The sequence below is a fragment of the Salvelinus namaycush genome, chromosome 23, assembly GCF_016432855.1.
Source record: "Salvelinus namaycush isolate Seneca chromosome 23, SaNama_1.0, whole genome shotgun sequence".
In the NCBI taxonomy this organism is placed as follows: domain Eukaryota; kingdom Metazoa; phylum Chordata; class Actinopteri; order Salmoniformes; family Salmonidae; genus Salvelinus; species Salvelinus namaycush.
In genome coordinates, this window is record NC_052329.1 from 4,807,296 (window position 1) to 4,829,594 (window position 22,299).

At 42.2% G+C, this 22,299-nt stretch overlaps 2 protein-coding genes across 2 annotated transcripts; both read right to left on the reverse strand.

Moving 5' to 3' along the window:
- Positions 1-2,305: 2,305 nt before the first annotated feature.
- On the reverse strand, positions 2,306-3,277 carry LOC120018928 (P2Y purinoceptor 13-like). The gene has a single exon (XM_038962141.1). The coding sequence runs from the start codon at positions 3,275-3,277 to the stop codon at positions 2,306-2,308; it is 972 nt and encodes a 323-aa protein (XP_038818069.1).
- Positions 3,278-10,184: 6,907 nt separating this feature from the next.
- On the reverse strand, positions 10,185-11,391 carry LOC120018929 (P2Y purinoceptor 12-like). The gene is made up of 2 exons (XM_038962143.1): positions 11,140-11,391; positions 10,185-11,015 (listed from the first exon to the last, which is right to left on the reverse strand). The coding sequence occupies exons 1-2, from the start codon at positions 11,389-11,391 to the stop codon at positions 10,185-10,187; spliced, it is 1,083 nt and encodes a 360-aa protein (XP_038818071.1).
- Positions 11,392-22,299: the final 10,908 nt, after the last annotated feature.

The following is a 22,299-nucleotide window of genomic DNA, read 5'->3' on the forward strand; positions in this document are numbered from 1 at the left end:
TCATCACCGCAGTCATCATCGTTACAAACATCATAAAAACAAGATGATGTATTCTGTCTCTTCTCTTAATGTAAATGTGTGAACTTCAGTAGTACATCACACCCCGTGGATTCATTTTGAATATACTAATATACTTTTCCCACATTTTGTTACGTTACAACCTTATTCTAAAGTGGATTAAATAGTTTCCCCCCCTCATCAACCTACACACAATACCCCATAGTGACAAAGCAGAAACAGGTAAAAAAACAAACATGAAATATACATTTACATACCGTAATTATTCAGACCCTTTACTCAGTACTTTGTTGAAGCACCTGTGACAGCAATTACAGCCTCGAGTCTTCTTGGGTATGATGCTACAAGCTTGGCACACCTGTACATCTCCCATTCTTCTCTGCAAATCCTCTCAAGCTCTGTCAGGTTGGATGGGGAGTGTCTCTGCACAGCTATTTTCAGCTTTCTCCAGAGATGTTAGATCGGGTTCAAGTTGGGGTTCTGGCTGTGCCACTCAAGGACATTCAGAGACTTGTCCCGAAGCCATTCCTGCGTTGTCTTGGATGTGTGCTTAGGGTGGTTGTCCTGTTGGAAGGTGAACCTTCACCCCAGTCTGTGGTCCTGAACTCTCTGGAGCAGGTTTTCATCAAGGGTCTCTCTCTGTACTGTGCTCCATTCATCTTTCCCTCGATCCTGACTAGTCTCCCAGTCCCTGCTGCTCGGGAATAGTCCTGGTGGTTCCAAACTTCTTCCACTGTGTTCTTGGGGACCTTCAATGCTGCAGAAATGTTTTGGTACCCTTCCCCAGATCTGTGCCTCAACACAATCCTGTCTCGGAGCTCTACGGACAATTCCTTTGACCTCATGGCTTGGTTTTTGCTCTGACATGCACCGTCAACTGTAGGACCTTATATAGACAGCTGTGTGCCTTTCCAAATCATGTCCAATCAATTGAATTTACCACAGGTGGACTCCACTCAAGTTGTAGAAACATCTCAAGGATGATCAATGGAAACAGGATGCACCTGAGCTCAATTTAGAGTATCATAGCAAAGGATCTGAATACTTATGTAAATAAGGTATGTCTGTTTTTAGCAAACATTTCTAAAAACCTGTTTTTGCTTTATCATTCCAAATTAATTTCAAATCAAATCAACTTGTATTTATCATATGCACCGAATACAACAGGTGTAGACCTTGCCGTGAAATGCTTACTTACAAGCCCTTAACCAACAATGCAGTTCAATAAATAGAGTAAAGGAAACATTTACTAAATAAAAATAAAAAGTAACTCATTAAAATAGCAATAACGAGGCTATATACAGTGCTACCAGTATCGAGTCAATGTGCGGGGGTAGAGGTTTGTTGAGATGTAGGTAGGGGTAAATTGACTATGCATAGATAATAATCAGCGAGTAGCAGCAGTGTAAAAACAAATGGAGGATGGGCGGTGTCAATGTAAATAGACCGGGCGGCCATTTGATGAATTGTTCAGGAGTCTTATGTGTTGGGGGTAGAAGCTGTTAAGGAGCCTTTTTGTCCTAGACTTGGTGCTCCGGTACCGCTTGCCGTGCGGTAGCAGAGAGAACAGTCTATGACTTGGGCGACTGGAGTCTTTGACAATTTTTTTGGCCTTCCTCTGACACCACCTATTATATAGGTCCTGGATGGCAGGAAGCTTGTTCACAGTGATGTACTGGGCCGTACACACTACCCTCTGTAGCGCCTTACGGTCAGATGCCAAGCAGTTGCCATACCAGGCGGTGATGCAACCGGTCAGGATGCTCTCGATGGTGCAGCTGTATAACTTTTTGAGGATCTGGGGACCCATGCCAAATCTTTTCAGTGTCCTGAGGGGGAAAAGGTGTTGTCGTGCCATATTCACGACTGTCTTGGTGTGTTTGGACCATGACAGTTTGTTGGTGATGTGGACACCAAGGATCTCGCTCCACTACAAGCACGTCGATGTTAAATGGGGCCTGCACTGCCCTCCATTATTGGGTATTGTGTGTAGTTTTATGAGGGAAAATTTGAGTTATTCCATTTTAGAATAAGGCTGTAACGTAACATTTCTAATATAAATAGTTGGATAGTACATAACAACTGGTGGATTCATTTCTAGTATAACTAGTTGGATAGTACATTACACCTGGTGGATTCATTTCTAGTATAACTAGTTGGATAGTACATTACACCTGGTGGATTCATTTCTAGTATAACTAGTTGGATAGTTAACCCTACACCTGGGAGTATGATACTCTGTCAAACACAACTTCTCACAACATAAAGTAGATCATTCCAAAGAGTTTTAATTTTCTGTACAGTCACAGGAGTCTCCCTCCTGTGTTGGGGTCTGATTCTCTATTGTGTTGGGTCCTCTCCCAGTGAGCCAGCTACAGGTCCCAGGTGAGAGACGGAGCGTCTTGAACAGGCTGATCCTGAAGGACTTACACAGGAAGAAGTAGATGAGAGGGTCCAGACAGACGTTCATGGCTGACATCCACAAGGCAATCTCCTTAGAGATCCGTAAGGTAACCTTAGTGCAGCTGGTTCTTGAGGTAACCTGAAGCGAGGTGTAGGAGATCCGTATGGAGTGGTAGGGGCCGAAACACATCAGGAAAACCACCAGAACCAAAAACACACGCACTTTGGTCTTATGCCTCCCTTCATCATTGCTGCTTCCTGATTTCCTGTATGATTGAAAAACCTTCCTTGCTATGCATATGTAGCAGAAACAAATAAGAACACACACCACCCAGAAGATTACGTTGTTTAATTTGACCACGCCACTGTGAAAATCTTGTCCTGCATTGCTCTTCATTGCCATACAGAATTCTTTAGTCTTGTTTGTGGGATCCTGATTGGTCATGATCATGGTTGGAATGACAATAGTGGCCAACAGCACCGCCCAGATGGAAGCTGACAGCACTTTGCCGAAGACAAGGTTCTGACCCAACAACCTGCCACAGGGCCTGACGATCTTGAAGAAGCGGTCCAGACTGATGAGGCCCAACAGAATGATGCTCATGTACATACAGAGGTAGAAAATAACATCAGAGTAGCGACAGGCAAAGGCCTTCAGAGTCAGTGGAGCGCTGGGCAGGATATTGGCTGCTTTGACAGGGATGGTCAGGGTCATGAGAAGGTCAGCAGCCAGAAGGTTCTTCAGATACACCATGAAGGTAGACGTTGACCGAAGTTGCATGCAGACCCAGACTGCTACCCCATTGATGATGAGGGCAGGGATGAACAACAGGAAGTAGAGACTTGATATAGTCATATTTATGGTATCTTCATTAAAGCCACAGTCCAGTGGAGGGGAACGTGATGCCATTGTGGCTACTAGTTTTGAGGAATCTGCAAATGAGTTTAGCAAGAAAAATGATTAAAATAATAATTAATTTCTAGATTAAAGGGGAAATCTGCATTGGTACATCCATTTTAAGAATTTAGAATAATTTATATGTAGCTATTGCTTCTTGAAGAATACAATTTAAAAATATAAATGGTTCATGTGCTTATTAGTGTTGTACCCCATCAGAAAAACACCTTCTTCAAAACATTACCGGCTGGTTTCCCAGAGACAGGTTAAACCTAGTCCTAGTTAGCATGTTCAATGAATAATATCTATATATCAATAATTTAACCCTCAACCTACCATTTTGACCCCAAGAAGAAACTATTTGAAAAGCAAGAATCATAGCAAAATATAAACTGATTTCTTATCATAACATATTTACACATGCAATTAATGTTATCTGAAGTAAAAATTGACCAAAATGACCGTTAACCTCAATTCCATATGTTACCAAGCCATTTGTTTTGGAATTTTAGGATGCCTTTAGGTATAAAAAATATATTGAAAAATGATTTGATAAAATATTTGGCCTTTACTATTAAAGCCCACGCATCGAATTACACATTCAGAAATTGCAAAAAAGACAGTAAACAAACGTATCATAAGAAATAAGGTTTTGAAGTTGCTGTCCTATATTTTGGAGGTGTAAGAAACATCTCCATACTTCCATTCATTTGTATGGGTTACCTTCAGATGAAGGTTAAATATCTATATATATATCCATACTTCCATTCATTTGTATGGGTTACCTTCAGATGGTTTAATACTTATATATATCTCCATACTTCCATTCATTTGTATGGGTTACCTTCAGATGGTTTAATACTTATATATATCTCCATACTTCCATTCATTTGTATGAGTTACCTTCAGATGGTTTAATATCTATATATATATCTCCATACTTCCATTCATTTGTATGAGTTACCTTCAGATGGTTTAATACTTATATATATCTCCATACTTCCATTCATTTGTATGAGTTACCTTCAGATGGTTTAATACTTATATATATCTCCATACTTCCATTCATTTGTATGAGTTACCTTCAGATGGTTTAATATCTATATATATATCTCCATACTTCCATTCATTTGTATGGGTTACCTTCAGATGGTTTAATACTTATATATATCTCCATACTTCCATTCATTTGTATGAGTTACCTTCAGATGGTTTAATATCTATATATATATCTCCATACTTCCATTCATTTGTATGAGTTACCTTCAGATGGTTTAATATCTATATATATATCTCCATACTTCCATTCATTTGTATGAGTTACCTTCAGATGGTTTAATATCTATATATATATCTCCATACTTCCATTCATTTGTATGAGTTACCTTCAGATGGTTTAATATCTATATATATATCTCCATACTTCCATTCATTTGTATGGGTTACCATCAGATGAAGGTTTAAGGACTTCAGACGAGTCCCATGGAGCTTGTGGGGATCATAGAGCAAAACGGAGAACACCATTTTGTTCGTGTGAGTTGTAATATTTAGGCCAAACCGTTCGCTACAGACGTTTCCATGAGAATATTTTTTTTTTTGGAGGGTCTGAAAAACAAAGCTGCAGCTCGGCCACCTTCCACTGCAGATGCAGAAGGCCGACATAGACGGATGCGGTGGATTGAGACGCAGCCCATGCAAAAAAAACAGTCATATAGCACTAGATCTGATCACTCCAATATGGGTATCCCTCTGCGCAGCAGGATATAATCTGAGGAAGGATTTCAGATTAGTCCTGTGTACCGGGTAGTGCTGAGACTGCGGCTGACCCCCTTAAATACTGTAGTAGCCGACATACTACATCCACCTCTTCCTTTTCTCAGCTCTTCCAGAGAGGATTAGCTTGGTAAGAGCTCTAAGTTAGAGTGTATAAGAGCAGAAGTGTACCGGCTGCTATTCAATAGCTCGGAGCAGCTAGTGTGGGAGTGAATGATACATTTAGGGACAGACATAGAAGTGTACATCAGACCACAGGAGGAGAAGGCGACACATAGACGTATAGTACAGCTGAACACTAAAACAGACTACAGGAAGAGAAGGCGACACATAGGCTCCTAGGACAACTGGACACACTAATGATAGAAGAGACGCATAGTCTGCTGCTTCTAATAAAGGCAAACATAACAAAGAGTACATTAACACACTAATGATAGAGGGACACATAGTCTGCTGACATTAACACACTAATGATAGAGGGGCACATAGTCTGCTGCTTCTAATAAAGGCAAACATGCCAAAGACGTAGGCCTATAGGATAGACAGACATATATTATTTTTAGGACAAGAAAGGGTCCTGCCACCATTATAACCTAACTGAAACCAGACATGGGCGTTATTGGGCGTAAACAAGCAGGAAGCCTAAACTAAAAGATAATGGTGGGAAGTATCTTCGTTTGCATATGTGAGGGACTCATATGCTGTATGTGTATAAATACAAGAGCCAGGGCTCTGGGAAACGGTGTGTGATCCGCGGACCATCCCGGCTTGTGATACGTTGTATTAAAAGCCTAAATTTACAAGTTCTTGTAAGCGTTATATTTTGAACCGATTTTCCACGACACTAGCTAGTTAGCCTCTCTATCAGAAGACTCTATCAGAAGTATACCAGTTTCTATTCAATAGCTCGGAGCAGCTAGCTAGTTAGCCTCTCTATCAGAAGACTCTATCAGAAGTGTACCAGCTTCTATTCAATAGCTTGGAGCAGCTAGCTAGTTAGCCTCTCTATCAGAAGACTCTATCAGAAGTGTACCAGCTTCTATTCAATAGCTCGGAGCAGCTAGCTAGTTAGCCTCTCTATCAGAAGACTCTATCAGAAGTGTACCAGCTTCTATTCAATAACTCGGAGCAGCTAGCTAGTTAGCCGCTATCAGAAGATTCTATCAGAAGTATACCGGCTGCTATTCAATAGCTTGGAGCAGTTAGCCTCTCCATCAGGGTGCTCTGCTGTCCATCCATTCGGTTTTGGCTTGTGCCATCTCCTTTGGGTTCTTTCCTTGTTTTTATTGCTTGTGACAGTGTACCAACCTGGGCGATACTCATTTTGTTCTACCAGTATTGGAGCGCTGAGGGTTTGTCTTAGTTGTGACAGTGTACCAACCTGGGCGATACTCATTTTGGTCTACCAGTATTGCGGCGCTGAGGGTTTTTTCCACCAGAACCCTCACGGTTCTAGCCTTCGGGTTCGGGGACCGTGCCTAAGATTGGTAGACTGTGTATGTTCCACTCAGCCAGACTTGCAGTTCTCCCCTGAGAGTAAGCCAGGTGTTGGGAGGTGCACCAAGTTCTCATCTCTCACAGGGCGTGTCTTGCCCAGACACTTGTGTTCCACAGTGAACGAGCTATGCAAAGTAGCTAGCTTAGCGAGAGATGATCGTTGCAGGACTAAGCACAGTTACAGTATAAACACACTTTCCCTTAAATCCTGCCAAACCCGAACCCTGTCGTATATAGCAAAAAAATGAAGCCATAAACGTGACGTGAGGTAGAATGCCCTGCCCCTTCACGGTCAGGCAGTTCACACTCCACGTCTCCTCCTTCACAGAGTGCATGAGACTAAGGCTGATACTGTAGGTCCGTGGTAATCTTTACTATTATCCAGTATTGCACAGTGTCTACTATAGGACACAGTATTGGCTGAATTATTCTTCCACAACGAAAAGCTACAGCCATTCATGTCTCCTGTCCTTCAGAAAGTGTACGAGACAAAGGCTGGTACTGTGGGTCCTATGCTACACTATAATACAGTATTGCGCAGTGTAATCTGTAGACACAGTAATATTACACTGTTGGCTTCATTCTCCAGTATTGGGTTTATGCTAGACTAACCATAGTGATATTACATTGGTGTTTTTTCACACAGGTGCTGGGTGGCAATAGTTTTCTGTTACACTATTTTACAGTACAGACAGTACAGTATGGAAACTCACATCTCATCTCTATTACAGTTTGTAGCTGTTGTTAATTATAGTTCTGTTGCACACATTTACAGCACAAAGAGTAACTATCCCATTTTTTTTTAAAGTTTTTTTTACGTTACTTAGATTGACGCACAGATGCGTCAGTAGACACTTATGGATTAATTTGCATATTCTATCAAATTAAATGTAGTTTTGAACAGTTTTGAGTTTTGAACAGAATTTTGTCATATTTATGTGGTAAAAATGATTGACATGTAGCCCTTTCCTGCTGTCAGTGACCAAAAGCACCCTCTTTGGCCTCATGGGTGGAATGTTATTAATATTTTTCATAATTAATCAAGATTATAAAAAAATTAACAAGACGAAAATCTGGTGTTTCTATGTCAAACTGTTTTGTTATATTTCAGTCTTCTGTGCAAACTCAAAATGTAATACATTTCAACTCTATATCTGACATGGTACAGGTGTCTTCTTTGCTGTAAGTCAATAACCATGTGTGTGAAGTGTAGACTTTTGTTTCAAAGTGGATTTGTTTAAGACTACCAAGAATCTGCAGTAAATGTTTTAGAGGACGTACACAACATTTTGAAATATACTTAATTGTATTAAGAAAAAGCCATTCAATTCACTATCTTGAGAGTCATTGACCAAAATATGGCTTTGTTTTCTTTATTTATTTACCCCACCGACAGCATCTCTGCTAGTGAAACAATGGGAGTGGTAGGGGCTACATTTTCTAAGCCACTTCAAACCAAATGGTATAGCACTCAAAATAGCATAACAAGTTGTCCATATAGAATATTGGAGGTTATATAACGGGTGGGTCTAATCCAGGATGCTGATTGGTTAAAACCGCATTCCTGCCGGTGTCTATTCCACAAGTTAGCACTGCCTAAATCTATGATGTTGAAATGCCTATTTAATCTGTTCCATCTCACTGCGCAATCCATTGTCTCATCTGCCCAGCCAGGCAATTTATAAACTTGATCTCCACTGTTAAAATAATGTTAAAATGAAAAGCTGAAATGTCTTGAGTCAAAGAATATTCAACCCCTTTGTTATAGCAAACCTAAATAAGTTCAGGAGTAAAAATGTGCTTAACAAGTATTCCTTCAAAAGTCAAAAAATGTATATACCAAACACAGATTGCCCCTTTAATGTTTTTTAAATTAAAACATACATTTGACACCACAATGTGGTTCATTTTCATTGTGTGAATTAATAGTTTATTGTTATTGCAAAATACAATTGAAAGCATAAAAGTCTAATGATTGTGATTCATAAAGTTCACAAGAAACATTTCTCAAAATAATTCAAAGCTTATTCTTTCTGTGTCAAAGAAATCCTTTTGTCAGATTTGGTTAATTTACGTACAATATTATTTAAGAAAAAAAATATCTATGATGTGTTATTATACATAAATAAAGTCAGGAAACTCACCGGTGAAGTTGTGAAAAACCATCTTATCATGGAGGAAAGTCACTACGATGTCTATGCTTACGTGTGAGTATGTTACTGCGATGTATTGGGACTGTGTTTGCTACGTCACCTAATACACTTCCTGAAGACGGGGAAGTGGTAAGATAGGAGCTAACGCACAGGGTTAGTTATCAATATCTTTGGCTTTTGACCACAACTGAAAAAAAGCTGCCCTTGTTTGTCAAACTTCTTATAATATAACAATATCATGCAATTTAACAGATGCTTTTATCCAAAGTGACTGACAGTCATGCATGCATATATTTTATGTATGGGTGGCCCAGGAATCAAACCCACAATTCTAGCGTTGCAAGAGCCATGTTCTACCAACTGAGCCATATGATGGGAGAATTGGTGTTGTCAAGAATGGTGAACTACTGCTGCTGATAGCATCTGCACATGCAAATAGTATTTCTCCCACCAGTGACCTGGATTCGGCAGGTTAGGGAGGTTATGTATGTTTGGTCATATTTTCACAGGGAGGTTGGTGTTTTTTAAAAATCCTGGAACTAATTATTATTTAAAAGATCAGACATGTGTTGATCCCATGTTTCTCTCTCTCACGCTCCTACACTATGCACACACACCATTTCTTTCACATGAACTATTGTTTTCACATTAACTTTCAACTGTCTTTAGAAGTGTGGTTTTTACTGGTGTCGTTTCACATCTTGCTGCTTCCCCGGAAAGCCTCCGGCCACTCACAGCTTGTTTTTCTAGGTTCCTCTGTGGTCACTGTACAGCAGCCGGTAGCAGCCTCCCACCTGCCCTTAGGCCAACTGTTAATAGGTTGTACACTATCTGTCTAAACATACAGAACATCTGGCTTTCAATGCATCAGATAAATCAGGGGATTTTCCCCCTCAGTATCATAGTGTTTTGTTGAAGAATGGTTAAAGACATGGATCAACGAATGGGAGAGAAAAAATATTTAGATTTCACAAGTTTATGTGGTATAGAACGTTTTGCTGTACATTATAGGCACACGTGCTGTGCCATGGTTACACATAATTACATGTCTCTTATTTTAGTTCCTAAAGCCTAAAAAAGAATGAGGTCAAAGCAGAATGCCAGTATGGGGAACTAAGCTGTTATGAGAGAGACAAGGTGACTTCCTTAGGAGATTTCCTTTGGCATGAGGTTATGGTGATGTTTAGAGGAGGTTATGACATTCTACAAACTGTTACAGACTGGTATTACAGACTGGCGATACAGACTGGTTTGCATGTTATTGTAATTATCACTGGTCTGTGCAGAGTTTCCTACTCTACTTTTTCCATTGCCCAGACAGAGCTACAATCGACACACAGTTCAGTTCCCGTCAGCTTTCCAGTAGAGGGCAGTATGATCCTCTGTGAAACATTCATCAGACCACCATACATGGAGGTCCTCCAGAAGAGAGCTTTAGTTTGCTACAGACAAGCAGAGGAGTCTCCCAGAGGGGTACTGCCCGTGTTGGGGTCCGGCCCTATCCCAGTGAGCCAGCTACAGGTCCCAGGTGGGAGACGGAGCGTCTTGAACAGGGTGGTCCTGAAGGACTTACAGAGGAAGAAGTAGATGAGAGGGTCCAGGAGGGAGTTGAGGGAGGACAGCCAGAGTGTACTCTCCTTTAACTGGAAGAAGAACAGCTTGAGGTTGCAGTCAAACATGCGTCCCCGGGTCTGGCTCATGGTGTACGGCACGCGGGAGAAGTGGAACGGCACGAAGCACACAAAGAACACAGCCAGCACCAGGAAGACGTTTGAACTCACAGTCTTTCTCCGGGGCTGGCGCTGCCCGTTACCAGCTCTGCTGGCTCCACCAGCACGGAAAGCGTTGGCACGGGCGTAGGAACTGTACAGCTCTTTGGTGATGAGAGCATAACACACTATCACCGTCACCAGGTTGCCCCAGAAGATGACCTGGCACACATGGTTGACCACCTCATGCCAATGCAGCCCAGCCGCCGTCTTCAGATCACTGCACTTGAAGTAGACCGAGGTGGGGCTGCGGCTGGTCAGGACCATGTTGGGCAGGGAGAGGGCCAGCAGGGAGCACCAGATAACCAAGGAGAGCAGTTTCCTGTGGGACAGACGGGCCGCGTTGGTCCCCTTGAAGGGCTGGAGGGTCTTCCTGCAGCGGTCGATGCTGATGAGGCCGAAGAAGAGGATGCTGATGTACATGGTGAGATAGAAGAGCACAGAGGAGACACGACAGACGAAGACACGCAGACCCACAGACGCCATGTTGGAGTCAGACAGCACCTACAGGAAAAACACATTCATTTAGCAAAGTCAGTGATTTAATTGATGTTTTTTCATACTTTTTTCATAGTTATCAATATTCTAATTTTTATTAATATTATGATTATTATAATTGTAACTGCACCTTGAAGGGGAAGGTGAGGGTCATGAGGACGTCGGCCACCACAATGTTCTTGAGGTAGATGATGAAGTGGGAGCGGCTCGGGATGCTGAAGAACACCCACACTGCCAGGCCGTTGAGGGACAGGCCCAACAGGAAGAGGAGGGAGTAGAGAACGGGAAACACCACAGTCTTCAGCACGTTATCACGGGAACAGCTGCTGTTGGTGTGGTTGTGATTGACAGGGGTCAGGGCGAATCCTGTTGTGCTGTCCATATCTAGGGCTGTGCTGTATGAAGCAAAATAAAATACTGTACACTTCCTCATTTCATCCATTACTTACTGTAATGATGACTGGCTTAGCGATAATATAGCTGCCCTCCCATACAAAGCAAGTTGTTTTGATATTCAGAATGATGGTACATTGAATAAAAAAATTATGATGAATACACTCACAAAATGCACTGCAGATGAACTTTGGAACCACATACAGCCAGGATGTTTTTTTTTTACAATTAACAAAGCTTAAAATGTTTAACTATCAAAATTACACGAGTTGTAATATCGTATTCCATTTTGTTTTGGGTGTAAGCCTGTCTGATGTGTCTAAGTGAACCCACCTGAGTAGGCCAGGGGCAGATTGAGACTGACTGGTCCTGATAGAGGATCCTGGAGGACCGTGACTTCTTCTCTCTCGGCAGGTTGGATTCGTTAGATACTCTACTTGGAATGTAGGGGTTTGGGCTCTTTAAGACAGAGCATGAAAATACCCTTCTCTCTCTGTCTCTTTCTCTTTAAATCACTGTCAATCTGATCTGACACTAGAGTATAGTGACAAAATGTGTGGAGATGTTCTCTCCTCTCTCTCTCTCTCTCTCTCTCTCTCTCCCTTCTGCTTTTGTTTCCGGTCATGCCATTCAGAGGAAAGACAGTCTGGTCCCCCCCCAGGATCCTGCAGTCCACAACACCCTCGCATGAATGTTATCCTGTTGCACAATCTGGCCATCAGCTGATGTGTGTGTGTGTGTTAGTACACGGTACACTGAGTGGACAAAACATTAAGAACACTTGTGGAGTTGCACCCCCCCTGTTTTTGCCCTCAGAACAGCGTCAATTCGTCGGGGCATGGACTCTACAAGGTACTAAAAGCGTTCCAGAGGGATGCTGGCCGAAGTTGACTCCAATGCTTCCCACAGTGTCAAGTTAGCTTGATGTCCATTGGGTGGCGGACCATTCTTGTGTCGACACACAGGAAACTGTTGAGCGTGAACAACCCAGCAGCGTTGCAGTTCTTGACACAAACCTGTGTGCCTGGTACCTACTACCATACTCCGTTCAAAGGCACTTCAATATTTTGTCTTGCCCATTCACCCTCTGAATGGCACACATACACAATCCATGTCTCAATTTTCTCAAGGCTTAAAAATACTTCTTTAACCTGTCTCCTCCCCTTCATCTACACTGATTGAAGTGGATTTAACAAGTAACATCAAGAAGGGATCATAGCTTTCACCTGGATTCACCTGGATTCAGTCTGTCATGGAAGAGCAGGTGTTCTTAATGTTTTGTATATTCAGTGTATAGTGCGCTACTTTTGACCAGAGCCCAATCCCATATGTCATGGACAATGCTGTGATAGTACAGTATATTTGTTAAGTCATGGACAATACTGTTCTAGTAAACTCAGCAAAAAAAGGAACGTCCTCTCACGGTCAACTGTGTTTATTTTCTGCAAACTTAACATGTGTAAATATTTGTGTGAACATAACAAAATTCAACAACTGAGACATAAACTGAACAAGTTCCACAGACATGTGACTAACAGAAATTGAATAATGTGTCCCTGAACAAAGAGGGGGGGGGGGTCAAAATCTAAAGTAACAGTCATTATCTGATGTGGCCACCAGCTGCATTTAGTACTGCAGTGCATCTGCTCCCCATGGACTAGTACAATATATCTGTTTGGTCATGGACAATGCTGTGATTGCACAGTATACAGCGTGTAGCCTACTGTAGGTCACCATATTTGTGTTTTCATGCTGAGCATATGCAGGTGTGTGTGTGTTTTAGTATGCCGAATACAATGGGTGGTTTTCATATTTCACATTTTGGGATTTTGTTTATTCAACAAGTTATTTCCATTTGAAGCATATAACAGCACCGTTCCGGACCAACAGTCTCAGAATAAAAAACACATGGAAAACTGATGCTTTAATGAGACAGACTGGTTTCCTTTCAGGACACTTCAATGACTCGTAAGAGGGGCTTTGTGACATCACTGTCCCACTGTCCTCACAATCTGTATGTTCTCTTCACTCGGAGGCTGAATGACATCACAGATTGGCCCAGACCATGAAAATAATATGCCCCTACTGTGATGATCTTATGACCTGGGAATGTTGATGACATAAAACATCTCCCTGTACAGAAACCCAGCATAAAAAACACAAACGGCAAGCAATGCAGAAGAACAGTGGCTAGGAAAAAATCCCTAGAAAGGCAGGGAACCAGGTTCTGAGGGGTGGCCAGTCCTCTTCTGTCTGTGCCGGGTGGAAATTATAAGGGCACAAGGCCATTAAGGCCAGATCGTTCTTTAAGATGTTCAAACATTCATAGATGATCAGCAGGGTCAAATAATAATAACAGCAGTTGTGGAGGGTGCAACAGGTGAGAGAGAGAATTTGATCAAATCAAATTTTATTGGTCACATACACATATTTAGCAGATGTTATTGTGGGTTTAGCGAAATGCTTGTGTTCCTAGCTCCAACAGTGCAGAATTAGAGGGAGCATATATAAAATCACACAGGACACCAGATAAGACAGGAGAATTTCACCAGATAGGACAGACTGACCCAAACCGAAAGGTTTCTGGATTGAATCCCAGAGCTGACAAGGTACAAATCTGTCGTTCCTCCCCTGAACAAGGCAGTTCATCCACTGTTTCCCAGTAGGCTGTCATTGTAAATAATACTTTTTTCTTATCTGACTTGCCTAGTTAAATAAAGGTTAAATAAAAACATTTAAAAAATGTAATGGTACATCAACTGGCGAAAGCTTGCCAAGTTTATTTACTTCTGAAATGTAACAAAACAAAGGCTACAAAACATGTCCATACAAACAACTGCTGTTAGATAGTAATAAAAGCCATCTCATATCTCTATCTGACAGATAACTAGAGGCTAGAGCTGACCTGGCTGTGGTAGCTACTCACTAGTGTAGCTTATTCATTCACCTCAGTCGAAATGGGATGACACATTAGCTAACGCTACATGTCAGTTACAATACTAGCTCAGCATTGCGAATAAACACTAGCTTCGTTTTTTCCCCTGTTAAGTTAAACAGCAGCTACCTTGCCAGCTACATCAGTCAACTAAAGAGTAGCCAGTTTCTGTTCCTTCCACAACTTGGTGAAAGAGCATAACGTGTACACTGAACTTTGCTCAACTCTCCCGTGCCGGTCCAGCCAGCCTTTCAGAAGCTTTTCCTTCATACAGCCTGTCAGTCCGCTCTCTGGTGTCCGAGTGGTCCTAAAGCCAGTTGGATAAACACTACAAACAGCCTACCGACTTCTGGGAAGTCTTTCCACTAGATGTTGGAAAATTGCTGTGGAGGATGTTATAACAGCAAAGTGTGGACCAACTCCATATTAATGCCCATGATTCTGGAATGAGATGTTTGGCGAGCAGGTGTCCACATACTTTTGTACTTTTGTTTTATATACACGCCATGTAGTGTATATAATAGAACAGCAGCGTTGACTGTGTGTGTGTGTGTGTGTGTATATGTGTGTGTGTGTGTGTGTGTGGTGTGTGTGTATGTGAATTTGTGTGTGTGTGTGTGTATGTGAGTTTGTGTGGGTGTTTATGGATATTTGCCATCTCTTCTGCTTCCCATGAATGTCCCAGTGATATATAGGTATCAGGTGTGGTGATCAGTTCTGACTGGTGCCTTTCAGGAGAAAGAGGAGAGAAGAGAGAAGAGAGAAGAGAGAAGAGAGAGAGAAACAGAGGGGAAGTGAGAGTGCTCTCCTCTGATCAGATAGAGAGGATGTGAGAGTGTTCTCTCACAGCTGAGGATAATACCCGGTTTGTGTCTGCATACTAGTTGATCCCTGCCACTTTAGGACACACACACACACACACGCACGCACGCACGCACGCACGCACGCACGCACGCACGCACGCACGCACGCACGCACGCACGCACGCACGCACGCACGCACAAACACAGAACTTTGTTCAGACAGCCTGGCGGGGGGAAAGACAGGACAAAATAAAGGAATTCAACACCAACCCAGTTTTTTTTTTCACGTTAAACCCTCACAACCTCCACCCCTCTCCTTTCCCCAATCACTGCTGTAGGAGCACTCTTCACTCGCTTAATGTGCCCCTTCTCTGACTCCGCTTCAGCTCTCTAATTGCTTCAGCAGCCCAGCTTAAGGCTCATAATCATTCCAAGGCATGGATAAAGCAATAAACAGAGAGTGGTGGGGATGGATGATGAAAGCGAGGGATTGACCGGAGAGGGAGAGGAAGTGTCCAACTCGGCGGAAAATCTGTCCTCCTCCAGCAGGTGGCGTTTTTCTCCATTGTTTCGCCCACCAAGTGAGTTTTTGTATGGAGGTCAATGAGAGTTTCGAATTTGGTCAACAAAAACACGAATGGCATATTTGCGCACGTGAGGTTTATTTGATACAATCGACGTTTCCTAATGCTTAAGTTGTTACGAGTGTACTGATATAAGTAGGACACGTGACATCCTGCCGACTTTGAGGAACACACTTTATATCGGAGTTGCCCGGAGATGGCTATGCATATTCATGACATGAGGCTAGTAGCATAGCGTCTCTCTCCATTGAATACAGGCGGTTGACATTAACAACCCTCATCGAATATTGCAACAAGGATTACAATAATGAGATTTATTCACCAATCCAAAGAAAGTATAGGCGGGAGCTAGACAGCCCGCCGTGCCCGCTTTGTGGACAACGACTCCCATTGTTACGGCGGAGAGACAGTATCTTGTCAGTATATCCATCATCTCTGGAATGACTGCCTGTCTGGTCTTCTTCCTCTGTCTCTTCCTGGTGTGATGTCATCATAATGTCAAAGTGTTCTCTCTGGGCCTGAGGGAGGAGAGTATCGAAAGAGACCCATCATCATCGTCATGTTAAAGTGTTCTCTCTGGGCCTGAAGGAGGGGTGTAGGAGAGAGACCTAACATCAGGAGATGTAATAACAGAATGAGCAATGACATGGACCGTGTGTTATGGAGGATCCTGGGTGTGGAAAAAGCAGTAGATTAACTTTGAACCTTAACCCCTACAGGGGCTGGACCATATCTGTTCGAGAGATGAAGGGGTATTGAAGAATTAGGAGATCTTTTATTTAGGGTTCAGTGACCTTTCGGGTGTTTTCTATGTTTGTTCGTGTGTGTGTGTGTGTGTGTGTGTGTGTGTGTGTGTGTGTGTGTGTGTGTGTGTGTGTGTGTGTGTGTGTGTGTGTGTGTGTGTGTGTGTGTGTGTGTGTGTGTGTGTGTGTGTGTGTGTGTGTGTTTAGAATGGCAGCCTGTCAGGCCAGCTCCTGAACACACACTCTGAACGTGCAGGCTGCTCTATGTTTTGAAAGTATAAGGTTACTACAGCTACTGATGTTGGCAGCCTGTTCAGTCAGATCAGGTATAGCTTTTCCACATGGCTCCAACACTTGCAAAACAGAAGCTTTAAAAAAGGCACTGGAAAAGTCAATGGAAAAACAATTTCAGGCCTACACCATGTTGTGGGTGTTTTGGTAAGGGAGTTGAGGGCCACTAACTAACCTGGGCCACTAACACCATCAGGATATAAACTAACCTGACACCATCAGGATATAAACTAACCTGGCACCACCAGGGTATAAACTAACCTGACACCACCAGGATATAAACTAACCTGACACCACCAGGATATAAACTAACCTGACACCACCAGGATATAAACTAACCTGACACCATCAGGATATAAACTAACCTGACACCATCAGGATATAAACTAACCTGACACCATCAGGATATAAACTAACCTGGCACCACCAGGGTATAAACTAACCTGACACCACCAGGATATAAACTAACCTGGCACCACCAGGATATAAACTAACCTGACACCACCAGGGTATAAACTAACCTGACACCATCAGGATATAAACTAACCTGACACCACCAGGGTATAAACTAACCTGACACTATCAGGGTATAAACTAACCTGGCACCACCAGGGTATAAACTAACCTGACACCACCAGGGTATAAACTAACCTTACACCATCAGGATATAAACTAACCTGACACCACCAGGGTATAAACTAACCTGGCACCACCAGGGTATAAACTAACCTGACACCACCAGGGTATAAACTAACCTGGCACCACCAGGATATAAACGAACCTGACACCAGCAGGCTATAAACTAACCTGACACCATCAGGATATAAACTAACCTGACACCACCAGGGTATAAACTAACCTGACACTATCAGGGTATAAACTAACCTGGCACCACCAGGATATAAACTAACCTGACACCACCAGGGTATAAACTAACCTGACACCAGCAGGCTATAAACTAACCTGACACCACAAGGGTATAAACTAACCTGACACCAGCAGGATATAAACTAACCTGACACCACCAGGATATAAACTAACCTGACACCACCAGGGTATAAACTAACCTTACACCATCAGGGTATAAACTAACCTTACACCATCAGGATATAAACTAACCTGACACCATCAGGATATAAACTAACCTGACACCACCAGGGTATAAACTAACCTGACACCACCAGGGTATAAACTAACCTTACACCATCAGTATGTAAACGAACCTGACACCAGCAGGCTATAAACTAACCTGACACCATCAGGGTATAAACTAACCTGACACCATCAGGGTATAAACTAACCTGACACCATCAGGATATAAACTAACCTGACACCACCAGGATATAAACTAACCTGACACCATCAGGGTATAAACTAACCTGACACCACCAGGGTATAAACTAACCTGACACCATCAGGATATAAACTAACCTGACACTATCAGGGTATAAACTAACCTAACACCAGCAGGCTATAAACTAACCTGACACCATCAGGATATAAACTAACCTGACACCACCAGGGTATAAACTAACCTGACACCATCAGGATATAAACTAACCTGACACCACCAGGGTATAAACGAACCTTACACCATCAGTATGTAAATGAAGCTGAGACCAGGAGGCTATAAACTAACCTGACACCATCAGGGTATAAACTAACCTGACACCATCAGGGTATAAACTAACCTGACACCATCAGGATATAAACTAACCTGACACCAGCAGGATATAAACTAACCTGACACCATCAGGGTATAAACTAACCTGACACCATCAGGATATAAACTAACCTGACACCATCAGGATATAAACTAACCTGACACCATCAGGGTATAAACTAACCTGACACCACCTGGATATACACTCACCTGACACCACCAGGCTATAAACTAACCTGACACCATCAGGGTATAAACTAACCTGACACCATCAGGGTATAAACTAACCTGGCACCATCAGGGTATAAACTAACCTGACACCATCAGGATATAAACTAACCTGGCACCACCAGGGTATAAACTAACCTGACACCATCAGGGTATAAACTAACCTGGCACCATCAGGGTATAAACTAACCTGACACCATCAGGATATAAACTAACCTGACACCACCAGGATATAAACTAACCTGACACTATCAGGGTATAAGCTAACCTGACACCACCAGGGTATAAACTAACCTTACACCATCAGTATGTAAACGAACCTGACACCAGCAGGCTATAAACTAACCTGACACCATCAGGATACAAACTAACCTGACACCACCAGGATATAAACTAACCTGACACCACCAGGGTATAAACGAACCTTACACCATCAGTATGTAAATTAAGCTGAGACCAGGAAGCTATAAACTAACCTGACACCATCAGGGTATAAACTAACCTGACACCATCAGGGTATAAACTAACCTGACACCATCAGGATATAAACTAACCTGACACCATCAGGATATAAACTAACCTGACACCATCAGGATATAAACTAACCTGACACCATCAAGGTATGAACTAATCTGACACCAGCAGCATATAAACTAACCTGACACCACCAGGGTATAAACTAACCTGACACCACCAGGATATAAACTCACCTGACACCACCAGGGTATAAACGAACCTTACACCACCAAGGAATAAACTAACCTGACACCACCAGGATATAAACTAACCTGACACCACCAGGATATAAACTAACCTGGCACCACCAGGATATAAACTAACCTGACACCACCAGGGTATAAACTAACCTGACACCATCAGGATATAAACTAACCTGACACCACCAGGGTATAAACTAACCTGACACCATCAGGTTATAAACAATCCTGACACCATCAGGATATACACTAATCTGACACCATCAGGGTATAAACTAACCTGACACCATCAGGGTATAAACTAACCTGACACCAACAGGGTATACACTAACCTGACACCAACAGGGTGTATACGCGCGGGCCCACACACACACCTCTCAGGTTTAACTGGCTGCTGGACTTTCCTCTCTACCAATAAATTATGTTTTTGTTTCCGTTCTGAGCTTTGGTTTATTGCACACACACAAAGGGAGTCCATGGCATTTACTGAACAAAAGTTATGAGGAACGTTATCACTCATTTAATGGGTCTGGCACCACCATCAGCCCACTGACCTACAATACATTTTACATCACTTATGCAGCTTATGTTTTAAAGATTTCCCAGGAGTGATCCAGGTAGCCAGACCTTTTCCCACCGAAACACGGTTCTGCTCCATTTGAGGATATATACTTCTACTAATTACATAACACTTGAAATAAACGCTGGCTCTGAAGAAATGTTGGGCCCACAGAACTGTCTGGACGGCCAGGAATGTTTGACTGAGCTGGGTATCTTGTACAGTGGTTCATGCTTTAAACGTTGCGTCACACTGCGGCACACCTTGCGGGCTGCTGCAGCATTCTGTGGCACACGATCTAATTGTCAGCCATTTTTTCTGTTAATGCAAGTTATTGCTAGTTTGACCACCAGAGGGCATTTTTGAGAAGCATTTGATAGTTTTCCATATTGCAGGCAAGCGGGAGACTGGGGTTCAATCCCCCAACGGGGAGGAAGGAGTAGGCTGTCCTTGTAAATAAGTTAGTTCTTAACTGATTCCATATGTGTTATTTCATAGTTGTGATGTCTTCACTATTATTCTACAATGTAGAAAAATCCTGGAATGAGTAGGTGTGTTCAAACTTTTGACTGGTACTTGCTTAATTAATTTGATTAAAATTATGGTGTTTCTATTCCATGAAAAATAAAAAACCCTCTGGATTTCTATTAGGATGGAACGGAAAATATGGCGCTGTACAACGTGACGGTCGGCAGTACAGTACTGGGCTATTTAGCTAAAGAATCCCTGTGTCTTGCGGACGGGGCAACTCATAAGCTGGCCATGTCCTATTTGTTTCATAGTCGATATATAATCATATTTCATGACAGTGTAACGGTTAGCTTTTTCTTACAGAAGGATGAAAGAACACAATATGTCTGTCAGGGAATGCTATTCTGATATGTCAGATGAAGAGTTAGACCAGAAAGTCAGGGCCATTAAAGCAAGGATGCCCCATGCGGGCTTTAGAATGGTCGAAGAAAGTCTCAGAGCAATGGGCCATCGTGTACCAAGGAGAATATTTAGGGAGTCTTTGCAGCGTGTAGATGGTGCAGGTATCATTGCCAGAATGATCTAGCTTCGTTGCGTTGCTCGGCATAAAATACTCTGTTCCTGCTCCCTTGTCTCTCGTCCATATTGATCCAAATCATAAATTGATAAGGTACTAAGATGTATAGTGTCTCCATCAAATCTAAGAAGTTATTTTAACTTTTTTATTCTTACTTCTTCCTAGACAAATTTCCAATGATGTATGAAATTGGAGTTGTTCTTTATCAACTGGTAAAATAATAAATAATAAAGCAGGTTAATAGATTTAACATTTCACCAATGCTTTCAAGATACAACAGGTATGTATATTATTTTGTCATATTGCATATTTCCCATCACCTAGTGAACAACCACAATACCAGTCTGGTGTTAAGCTTTCTGTGCTGTATTGACGTATCCTGAAAATGACATCTGCTGCTTTAGATTGAACGGTCATATCTCAGTTATTGTTTTCATATTTACAAAAAATAACCTATTTTATTTACTTTCAGAGTGCAAGCTGATCAACTGGTCAAAAAATGTAGATATTGCCATATGTTCACTGTCCGAGGAACAGGCCGTGGAAGCTTTATTGCTGGCAAGTGTCCATAACCAGAGGTAATTAAACTGTTCTGTGTTCTTTTTCTCTCTTCCTCTCTGCCTGTCTTGTTGTACATGGAACCTGTCTCACATGCACAGTTTGGAGGAAGAAGGATACCTTGACCTGTCAAATTCTATCCACCTGTTCTGTGTGGGGATATGTGTTCCTACCTCGTCTGCGGGCAGATCTACAGCATTTCACAGAGAGTTGGAATAAGCACCCTTTAAGTACAGAGGTGAACCTGACACCTCAGCAGCTGTTGCCTTAGCACTACACAACTGATTCAAATGATCAAGTCATCATCAAGCTTCAAGTGTATTTATGTCAATAATGACATTATCTTCTATTGTTAGTCCTCATGTGTCTGTTTTTCAGCATAAAGTACTCTGTAGCCACTTAGTGTGGACACCAGATGAGACCACACACAATAACAGTCTCTCTCCTTCACTTCGTCCCTCTCCCCCTTTTCCCTAAATCATCTAGGTTATATCAGCTGTGTTGATGAATCCCTCCCGCATCTGAACTGGCTGATACAGAGGGCACAGCATGATCAGAGGTGAGAGGTCACTTGGTCGGGACAACAGGAAGTATTATTAAAGCGATGCTTTACATTGAAATACAGATAGAGATGTAGTAGTCCCAGAGTTAATGATCCAAGGCCAGTTTTCCATTTCACCTCCTGATGATTATGATGACTGACCGTGATAGAATAAATAAAAATAAAGAATAAAAAAACTAAGCTTAATCATGCTCTCTCTCTATCCAT

Bases quoted from the DNA above. Each gene is read 5' to 3' on its own strand.
- LOC120018928 (XM_038962141.1), bottom strand. From the start codon at position 3,277: ATGACTATATCAAGTCTCTACTTCCTGTTGTTCATCCCTGCCCTCATC.
- LOC120018929 (XM_038962143.1), bottom strand. From the start codon at position 11,391: ATGGACAGCACAACAGGATTCGCCCTGACCCCTGTCAATCACAACCAC. The intron at 11,016-11,139 runs GTGCAGTTACAA...TTTTTCCTGTAG, and splicing joins CCCTCACCTTCCCCTTCAAG to GTGCTGTCTGACTCCAACAT.